This window comes from Triticum aestivum, chromosome 2D, assembly GCF_018294505.1.
Source record: "Triticum aestivum cultivar Chinese Spring chromosome 2D, IWGSC CS RefSeq v2.1, whole genome shotgun sequence".
NCBI classification, from domain to species: domain Eukaryota; kingdom Viridiplantae; phylum Streptophyta; class Magnoliopsida; order Poales; family Poaceae; genus Triticum; species Triticum aestivum.
The window spans coordinates 575,050,600-575,061,570 of record NC_057799.1 but is presented as its reverse complement, the minus strand read 5'-3'; the positions used below and the strand labels follow the sequence as shown (position 1 = coordinate 575,061,570).

Genomic DNA, 10,971 nt, shown 5'->3' with positions numbered 1-10,971 from the left:
AGTCCCATGCTTAAATCAAATCAAAATAATTGCAAACAAAATTCCCCCAGAACTTTTGTTAGTTGGAGGCACCCGTTGTTTCGGGCAACCCATGGATTGATGCTTGTTGGTGGTGGGGGAGTATAAACTTTACCATTCTGTTTGGGAACCGCCTATAATGTGTGTAGCATGGAAGATATCGAGATCTCTCAGTTGTTATGTTGACAATGAAAGTATGCCACTCAAAATATTATTTATCTCTATTTCAAAACTCGAGCTCTGGCACCTCTACAAATCCCTGCTTCCCTCTGGGAAAGGCCTATCTATTTACTTTTATGTTGAGTCATCATCCTCTTATTAAAAGCACCAGTTGGAGAGCACCGCTGTCATTTGCATGCATTACTATTAATTTACATTGAGTATGACTGTGACTGGATTTCTTTTACCATGAATTACAATGTCTAGTCAGTCCTTGATCTTCAAAGGTGCTCTGCATTTATGTTTTGCGGTCTCAGAAAGGGCTAGCGAGATACCATCTTGTTATATCATATTATGATTGTTTTGAGAAAGTGTTGTCATCCGAGATTTATTATTATTGCCCGCTAGTTGATTATGACATTGATATGAGTAAACATGAGACCTAAATGTTATTGTGAATATGGCTAGTTCATAATCTTTGCTGAAAACTTGAATGTTGGCTTTACATATTTGCAACAACAAGATCAAACAGAGTTTGTAAAAGTTTTTCTTTATCACTTTCAGTTTGTCAATTGAATTGCTTGAGGACAAGCAAATGTTTAAGCTTGGGGGAGTTGATACGTCTCCAACGTATCTACCTTTCCAAACACTTTTGCGCTTGTTTTGGATCTAACTTGCATGATTTGAATGGAACTAACCCGGACTGACGCTGTTTTCAGCAGAATTGCCATGGTGTTATTTTTGTGCAGAAATAAAAGTTCTTGGAATGACCTGAAACTTCATGGAGAATATTTTTGGAATAAATAAAAAATACTGGCGAAAGAATCAGCACTAGGGGGCCCACACCCTGTCCACGAGGGTGGAGGGCGCGCCCCCCTGCCTCGTGGCCCCCCTGAGGCTCCACCGATGTTAACTCCAACTCTATATATTCACGTTCGGGGAGAAAAAAACCAAAGAGAAGGATTCATCACGTTTTACGATACAGAGCCGCCGCCAAGCCCTAATCTCCCTCGGGAGGGCTGATCTGGAGTCCGTTCGGGGCTCCAGAGAGGGGAATCCATCGCCGTCGTCATCATCAACCATCCTCCATCACCAATTTCATGATGCTCACCGCCGTGCGTGAGTAATTCCATCGTAGGCTTGCTGGACGGTGATGGGTTGGATGAGATTTACCATGTAATCGAGTTAGTTTTGTTAGGGTTTGATCCCTAGTATCCATTATGTTCTGAGATTGATGTTGCTACGACTTTGCTATGCTTAATGCTTGTCACTAGGGCCCGAGTGCCATGATTTCAGATCTGAACCTATTATGTTTTCATGAATATATGTGAGTTCTTGAACCTATCTTGCAAGTCAATAGTCACCTACTATGTGTTATGATCTGGTAACCCCGAAGTGACGATAATCGGGACCACTCCCGGTGATGACCGTAGTTTGAGGAGTTCATGTATTCACTAAGTGTTAATGCTTTGGTCCGGTACTCTATTAAAAGGAGGCCTTAATATCCCTTAGTTTATAATAGGACCCTGCTGCCACGGGAGGGTAGGACAAAAGATGTCATGCAAGTTCTTTTCCATAAGCACGTATGACTATATTCGGAATACATGCCTACATTACATTGATGAACTGGAGCTAGTTCTGTATCACCCTATGTTATAACTGTTGCATGAGGAATCGCATCCGACATAATTATCCATCACTGATCCAATGCCTATGAGCTTTTCACATATTGATCTTTGCTTAGTTACTTTTCCGTTGCCACGGTTACAATTACTAGAAAACTGCTACTGTTACTTTTACCATCGTTACCGTTACTTCCATACTACTTTGCTACTAAATACTTTGCTGTAGATATTAAGTCTTCCAGGTGTGGTTGAATTGACAACTTAGCTGCTAATACTTGAGAATATTCTTTGGCTCCCCTTGTGTCGAATCGATAAACTTGGGTTGAATACTCTACCCTCGAAAACTGTTGCGATCGATCTATTGGGCTATTCCTATAAGTGTCACAAACAACCCTAGAGTTCGTACTAAAATAACACCTTAAGACACACATCAACGAAAACCCTAATGTCACCTAGATACTCCAATGTCACCACAAGTATCCGCGGGTTCGATTATACGATATGCATCACACAATCTCAGATTCATCTATTCAAACCAACACAAAGAACTTCAAAGAGTGCCCCAAAGTTTCTACCGGAGAGTTAAGACGAAAATGTGTGCCAACCCCTATGCATAATTCACAAGGTCACAGAACCCGCAAGTTGATCACCAAAACATACATCAAGTAGATCACGTCAATATCCCGTTGTCACCACAGATAAACACATGCAAGACATACATCAAGTGTTCTCAAATACTTAAAGACTCAATCCGATAAGATAACTTCAAAGGGAAAACTCAATCCATTACAAGAAGGTAGTGGGGGAGAAACATCATAATATCCAACTATAATAGCAAAGCTCGCGGTACATCAAGACCGCGCCAAATCAAGAACACGAGAGAGAGAGAGAGAGATCAAACACATAGCTACTAGTACATACCCTCAGCCCCGAGGGTGAACTACTCCCTCCTCGTCATGGAGAGCGCCGGGATGATGAAGATGACCACCGGTGATGGTTTTCCCTCCGGCAGGGTGCCGGAACGGGCTCCCGATTATTTTTCATGGCTACAGAGGCTTGCGGCGGCGGAACTCCTGAGCTAGGTTCTGTTCTGGAGGTTTAGGGATATATAAGAGGTGTTGGCGTCGGGAACAAGTCAGGGGGACCCATGAGGCGACGACAAGGACGGGGGGGGGGGGGTGCCCTCCACCCTTTGTGGTGGCCTCGGGACTCTTCTCTGATATCTTTTCGTTCCAGCATTTTTTATATTTTCCAAAAATAATATCCGTAAATTTTCAGGTCAATTGGACTCCGTTTGATATTCCTTTTCTGCGAAACTAAAAAATAAGGAAAAACAGAAACTGGCACTGGGCTCTAGGTTAATAGGTTAGTCCCAAAAATCATATAAAACATCCAAGATAGATAATATAATAGCATGGAACAATCAAAAATTATAGATACGTTGGAGACGTATCGCATATCCGCAAATGGGTTGCAACCTTAGGAGCCGAACCGGATGAAAAACTCAGAAATGACTTTCATCGCATCCAACATGACATTGTGATGATCATCATCAAAGACGTCGTCGAAGAAAATGGGATGTTCCATGGCGGCCCTGTATTGCGGGCTGAAGTCCGAACTCGCATAGGCCTACAACGTCAGGACATGACGCCTTTCACAAAACTAGGGTGCATCCTCCCGGATATGGACGAACAGACCTATAGTGATTGACAATGACGATGATGATGTCCACCCAGTTAGTACTTTTTGTAGGATGAAACTTTGAATTTCTGTATGACGAAACTTTGTGATGTAAACGGTCCTCCTAAACTTGTGTAGCGCTCTAGTTAATTAGTTTGGGTACAATGAACTTCGTTAATTATGTTTACTATATGTTGCTTCTATTTGCTAACTCTTTCTCTTTGTGTTGCTTACGTATATTATGTTGCATATTATCAATGAATTTTCCTGATGACGATGCATCTCTGTCAGGGATATAGATCGATATTGAAGAAGTGCTAGGCCATGTACATAGGAAGGATTCCAGGAGTGTACGATGAGTGGCCAGAGTGTCAGGCGCAAGTCGACCGCTTCCCAGGCAGCAGCCACAAAGGGTTTCAAAGTAGAATCCAAGCGGAAGCTAATTACTTGAGGTTCACGCTAGCACGAGAGAGGAATCATAACCGGCTTAAGAACTACTTCATAATCCCGCTCTTGCTCATAGTGATCGCTCGTCTTTTGTATATCATAGTTTAGATCGGTGATGAAACATGTGTATGTGACCATGTAGTTGCATGTATTCGAGACTTGTAATAATTTGTATCACTATTTCGAGATGATGACGAGACATTTGTATTGGATCATTATGATGATGAGGCTATGTTGTAGCACTTCGATGATGATGATGAGACATTCTTGTCTCATATTAGTTTCAATGTATGTGTACATTGTTATTGTGTAAAATCTATATAAATACTATGTAAATATGTAGAAAAAGAAAAAATACAGAAAATCTTAGCAGTGACGCGGGGTAAGGGAGTACTGCTGCACAGACTTAGCAATGACACGAGATTCATACCAGCGCTGCAGATAGTTAGCAGTAGCGCTGGATGGACCCGCGTTACTGCTAAGTTTGTGTAGCAGTAGCACGGAGCTGTACCCAACGCTACTGCTAAAAGTTAGCTGCAGCGCGCTAGCAATAACACGGACACCCGCGCTATTGCTAGCCCTTTATCTTGTGCTACTAATAGTTTTTTTCCCTAGTAATGTTACTAGTGTATGGACACTTCACAGAAAATGATGGCGAGTTTTTTTTTTTTTTGCCCCAGCTTCCAGTAAACAACGGTTATTTAGAGAAAGAGGAGTTGTTGAAGTTGCTCTAAGCACAACGGGGGAAGTTATAGGTCTCTTCATTGTAGAAATATTTAATTTATTTTCCCGTGTACAACCTTTTTTTAAATGAATTCTGGTGCACACCCGCTCCATTTCACACTTGGACGGCGCAATAATTTTGGACAGAGCAGCCCTGTGGCGGTTCTCCAACCTTCGGTGCGAAGGAAGCATCCGCACTTGGCATCCGAGGCATGACGCCAAGTCGTCGTAGACGGAGACCCACCACCGTCCCTCACGCGGTCACGTCCCTGTATATAAACCCTATCGCTAATCCCCCCAACCGTGCCACCCAAATCCCTCTCCCAAAACAAACGGCATAAACCACGGCCTCGACCCGCTCCGTCTCCGCTCCCCCCACTTCCAGTCCACTTCCCCTCCGACCCACCCCTCAAGCGAAGGCACCGGATGGCGGCGTCCTCCCCCACCCCCGGCGGCGGCCTCGGGGCCATCCTCGCCGCCGGCGACAGGGACTACCTCATCCGCAACTCCGGCGAGCAGGTCTGCTCCGTTCCCCCCTCTCTCTCACATGGCTCTTCCTGTGCGATCTCGCGATTAGTCCCTTCCCCTTGGCCCGATGCTAGTCGCATCGCGCTCCGTGTTTAGCATCTCTCCTGTTTATTTCGTTTGATTGGTCGATTTAGAGCTCGGGCTGTAGTTATCAACACCTAGCTAGCGCAAATAGGATGAGACGGGTTCTCTTTTTCAGCAAGGATTCTGTCGGATTAACAGTACTAGAGTGAACGATTCGGCTTGATCGAGGTGTCAATTGATTATTAAATAATATCTGCGATGGTGTCGGTGGTATGTGACTGGCTTGTTCTAACTTGAAATAGCATCTCGCTTGTTTATTTCGTTTGATTGGTCGATTTAGAGTTCGAGCTGTATTTATCAACCGCTAGTGCAAATAAGATGAGATGGGCACTTTTGTTTAGAAAAAAGATTCTATTGAATAAATAGTACTACTAGAGTGCACGATTCGGCTTGATCGAGGTCAATTGATTATCAGATAATATCTTATATTGGTGGTATCTCATTGGCTTGAAATAGCTGCACTATGGTCAACTTTCACGGGTGGGTTGTTGTAATTCTGTTCCTTCGTGTCTGTCTTATCTTAGTTTTCTATTTCAATCTAGACTCCAGAGTTGACTCGATTTGTCTAAAAGTAATACTCCATCTGTCACGGGCGACTACTAGGAATTTTTACCAACAAGGCCACAACTATTAGATTAGTATGTGGTTTATGTGAAACAAAGTTGCAATCATAAGCAACTAATTTTAATTGAAATATGATGGCATCAGTTTTATGTTACATATATCACATATTAACAAACTTATTGTTGGTCAAAGTCTTTCCATAGCGATTCAGCATACACCTTACATTCTGGGACAGAGATTGGCATGTTTCCTTCTATGGATAGAGATTTGGTGTATATGTAATGGTCTTTCGGAATAGTTTTGTTCAGTTCAATTTTCTCTTGTGTTGTGAATGATAGTTGGCAATTTCATTACCATAACCCCGATTTGAAAAAGGAGGTCGGTTATGATATTTCATAGGAAGTACATTAAATTGATCACAAAAGTGATGCAAAGTGGTCAGGTTGTAGGGGATGAGTTACATGGTGGATACTCAATTTTGTTATTATTAGGCAGTGTGCATCAGATTCTTTAAATTTGTGTAAGCAAAAGCAAAGAAAGACAGTTACATGATATGAATGAAAACATGTGTAACTAACTTGTTCGCATGGACCAGCCTGTAGTAGCTGAACCTGACGCTCTGCAACTGTTCCTTCTGTCATATTTCAGGTGAAGATCAGCAGCATTGAGGGAGACACTGTAGCTATCTATTTCTCGGCCTCATGGTGCCCGCCATGCCAGCGGTTTACGCCAAAGCTTATTGAAGCATACAAAGAACTTACCTCACATGGCAAGAGCTTTGAGGTGATCTTTGTTTCAGGCGACCAAGATGAGGAAGCATTCAATGCCTATTTTGCAAAGATGCCGTGGTTGGCAGTTCCTTTCTCCGACTCTGAAGGCCGTAAAAGCCTTGATGAGCGGTTTGAGGTCAACGGTATTCCACACCTTGTTTTCCTTGATGCAAAAACTGGCGAAGTTCTTACTGATGAAGGAGTTGAGTTTGTGAGTGAATATGGAATAGAAGCTTATCCTTTTACAACTGAGAGGATCAATGAATTGAAGGAACAAGAAAAGGCTGCTAAGGATAACCAAACTATTCATAGTGTGCTTGCTACACCAAATCGTAACTATGTAATTTCAAACACGGGGGAGAAGGTAACTGATCAATCACAGTTCTTTTATTGTCTATTCACGCTTTTACAGATCTAGACATTCTTATGATCTAATTTGCAATGTTACTTGTACCCAGGTACCCATCGTTGATCTTGAGGGGAAGTATGTTGGTATATGCTTTGTAGTGAACGGCTATCCTCCAGTTGAGGAATTTACCCCAGTGCTTGCCAAGATATATGCGAAACTCAAAGAAGTGGGGGAGAAGTTTGAAGTTGTAGCTGTATCCTTGGACAGTGACGAGGAATCATTCAATAACAGTTTTTCAAGCATGCCTTGGCTTGCCATTCCCCAGGGCGACAAGATGTGTCAGAAGCTTGTCAGTTACTTTGAGCTTAGTGATCTTCCTACACTAGTGCTGATTGGTCCTGATGGGAAGACACTGAGCAGCAATATTGCAGACATAATTAATGAGCATGGTTTGGATGCATGGGAGGGGTTCCCCTTCAATGCAGAGAAGCTGGAAATTCTAGCAGAGAAGGCAAAGGCTAAAGCAGCGTCACAGACATTGGAGTCCCTTCTGGTTACTGGTGACGTAGACTTTGTCATTGGGAAAGATGGAGCAAAGGTATTTCTTATATATGCTTGATTCCATAGATTAAAGACTCTTTTTGTTGGCAAGAATATATCAACACTATCTGTTTGAAGTATCTTAGAGTATTGCATTGGAGTAAATTAACCATATTGATCTGAATGTTGACTTTCATGCACAATTTTAAAGAGTAGAAATATCCAATTTTTTGTTAGTTGATTTCGTGATAAACGTTCTCACATCTGTACTTGCCTGGCCCTCTTATTTATGTTATGGTTTGTATTAGGTAGACATTTAGACCCTCCATATCATGTTGACATCTTATTTATTTCAAGAGCTTAGGTGGTCATTTAGACCCACCATATCATGCTCACCAAGATCTTACATTTTCTAACTAGCACTACGAAATTGAATGCATATTTGTTGCAACTAGTTGCTGCACCTCTAGTTTGTTCATCTCAATTTGTCCAAAAAAGTTGAAAAACAATCATAAATGTTCTTTGGACCAAAAGAAACAAATCATAGATATAGCGTCCAGATTTCTGAGCCATACAAAAAGGGCAGATTTGAAGGACCAGTGTAGGAATAGATGAAGAATGGACAAAATATTTTGCTAGGGTCCAGGAACAAAGGAAATGATAAAGAGCCATTTATCAGGTAGCCTAAATGTATCACTACAATTCTTAAATCATTGACGATGAGCATATAGTAGTAATTTCAGAATGAGCATATTGTTGAGGTGTTCTACACTTCTGATGTGATAAGTATGAGAAGACTGAAATATACTTTGTAATGTATTGTGTCAGGTTCCTGTAGCAGAACTTGTTGGGAAGACTGTCCTCCTCTACTTTTCAGCTAAATGGTGTGGGCCATGCAGAGCCTTCCTGCCTACACTGGTGGATGTTTACAACAAGATCAAGGAGAAGAACAGCGATTTCGAGATCGTCTTCATCTCCAGCGACAGGGACCAGAGCTCATTCGACGACTTCTTCTCTGGCATGCCATGGCTCGCCATCCCCTTGGAAGACGAAAGGAAGGCGTACCTGAAAAAGAAGTTCAAGATCCGCGGAATCCCGTCTCTCGTCGCCATTGGTCCTGATGGAAAGACGGTCAACACGGACGCGAAGACTTCGCTGGCGGTCCATGGCGCCGACGCGTTTCCGTTCACCAGCGAGAGGATCCAGGAGCTGGAGAAGAAGATCGACGAGATGGCGAAGGGGTGGCCTGAGAAGGTGAAGCACGAGCTGCACGAGCACGAGCTCGTGCTGATCCGCCGCCCCAGGCCGTACGGCTGCGACGGGTGCGAAGAGATGGGCACCTCCTGGTCCTACAACTGCGCGGAGTGCGACTTCGATCTGCACGCCAAGTGCGCGCTGGGTGAGGAGAAGAAGGGAGAGGAGGTGAATGGGCAGGAGCATGCTGCTGCCCCAGCTGGGTACGTGTGCGAGGGAGACGTCTGCAGGAAGGCCTAGGTAGCGTTGGCGTTGTGTGTGTTCCTTGCCAGCTGAAGCGTGTCTGAACCATGTGCTGTGTGGTGTGATGATAAATAAATCTTGCATCCGATGATTTGGCTTGGGAAGTATTTGTCGTGGTGACATTTATTATGTGCAAAATCGTCCAAGTATATGGTTTCAGATCTTTGCGTTTTTGGCATTTGCTCCTTTTATTTATTTATCTTTGTGTTCTGTTTCTGTCGGTTCACCCAGCAAGTAGAGAGATGACTCCCAGTTACCCCTGCTCCTATTCCTTCACCCGTCCACTGTTCTCTGATGATGTTCTGGAAATTTCAGAAGCGGTTTGAAAATTGTAGAGAAGGTTTCCAAAATTTGAGGATGAACATTTCAGAAATTAGAACTTTCAAATTCTCATCTAGGAACACCATGAGATTTCAGAGACGAGAGGCATATATCTTTAGCCCATTTGAAACCCCTGCAGCCTCGAGCGAACAAGAAAAGGCGAACCAAATTACGACAGGGCTATTTCTTGCCCGTTGTGAGACGGTAGTTCCATAAGCGGCGCTACTGAGCCGCAAGTTTTTTTTTCCTTTGTAGTATTCCTTTCGTTTTTTCACTGTTTGCGTCGGTTTTTATTTTTTTGGTTTTCTTTGTTTCTTTCTTTGGGTTTTTTATTTTTATTGTTTCTTTTATCGGTTTTCTTTGGGTTTTTCTCATTTTCATTTTTTAACACATGTCTATATTTTTCATACACAATGTAAATTTTTCGTATACATAGAGAACATTTTTATACACTTTTAATATTTTCAAGCAATTAATTTTTTTTCAAACATATGTTTTGATTTCTATTTTTTTCATATACATTGTACATTTTTTATACAGGTAAAATATTTTTTATACATGTTTAAACATTTTTCAAATACATCATTAACATTTTCTCCGGTACATATTGTTGAATATTTTTTTGAATACAAGTCATTTTCCAAATACACATTGAACCATTTTTTTGAATGATACAATTTCTTTTCAAACTATGTGTGTATTTTTTTGTAACACACATTTTTGAAACTCGTAGCATTTTTTAAAATGGAAAGAAACTTTTTTCTGAATTACACAAACATTTTCTTGACACGCGCAAGAGATGGATGACAATATGATGCTCAAGGGGCATTGTGTCGTCGAGACCGTCATTTTTGCCGCTCATGCCAACCAAAAAACCCCGAGGAACATCTCGCCATCAAGGCGTCCGCTGAAGTCACTTGCGTCGACCAGGTCTCGCAGGCTGCATACGTGGCCAAACAAAATAGAGAGCTTTTGGAACCACGACAAGTATTCCAAACAGAACCCCTCGTGCGGCGAGCAAGCGACGCCGCCACAATGCCGGGCAAGCGAGCTTGAGCTGCGCCGGCTCGAGCTTGCTTGCCCAACGTCGTGGCGGTGTTGCTTGCTTGCCGTGCTTCTGTGCCCACCTCGGCCTCCACCAGCCACGGCCGTAGGTGGATCTGCCGGTCATGGATCTGTCGTCGACGACGAAAAAGGGTAGGAGATGCATGGTTAATTGCTCGCCCCAGCTCTTTAAACCTAGCGACGGAGGAGTATTTTCGCGGCGGAGCTTATCCGGTTTGCTAACCCTAAAAGACCGCTGGCCTTGTATGTATAGTAGCCGAGAGGCAGATTTGCGGGTTGCCTAAAAAAATTTACAGACCGATGGGCTTTTAGCAGATCTATTCGGGCTGTAAAAAGGCAAAAACCTGAAAAACAACCGTAATTTTACGTGCCGGCGAGGTTTTAGCGGATATGCTAGAGATGCTCTAAACATACCGTCTTCGCGACCAACGGCGGCACCGCCTCGTAGCATGTCATGTGGTGCCTCAGAAAATTCCAGCTGTTAAATGTTCCGTGCCTCTCAGGATAATAAATCACGTCTGTCCTACGGCTAGCCGACTCACCAGGCACATAGTAACGTTGCCCAGTTTTTTTTGAAACACAGTGCCTTAAGGGTCCAATT

General features: G+C 42.9%; 1 protein-coding gene across 1 annotated transcript; it reads left to right on the top strand.

Moving 5' to 3' along the window:
* The first annotated feature begins 4,943 nt into the window (after positions 1-4,943).
* On the top strand, positions 4,944-9,143 carry LOC123054624 (probable nucleoredoxin 1-2). The gene is made up of 4 exons (XM_044478428.1): positions 4,944-5,171; positions 6,477-6,962; positions 7,057-7,545; positions 8,316-9,143. The coding sequence occupies exons 1-4, from the start codon at positions 5,079-5,081 to the stop codon at positions 8,979-8,981; spliced, it is 1,734 nt and encodes a 577-aa protein (XP_044334363.1). The 5' UTR covers positions 4,944-5,078; the 3' UTR covers positions 8,982-9,143.
* Positions 9,144-10,971: the final 1,828 nt, after the last annotated feature.

What these genes read in the sequence shown, in the direction of transcription:
- LOC123054624 (XM_044478428.1), top strand. Translation starts at nt 5,079, where the DNA reads ATGGCGGCGTCCTCCCCCACCCCCGGCGGCGGCCTCGGGGCCATCCTC. An exon ending in TTTCAAACACGGGGGAGAAG is followed by an intron (nt 6,963 to 7,056) that starts GTAACTGATCAA and finishes ACTTGTACCCAG; the next exon opens with GTACCCATCGTTGATCTTGA. An exon ending in TTGGGAAAGATGGAGCAAAG is followed by an intron (nt 7,546 to 8,315) that starts GTATTTCTTATA and finishes GTATTGTGTCAG; the next exon opens with GTTCCTGTAGCAGAACTTGT.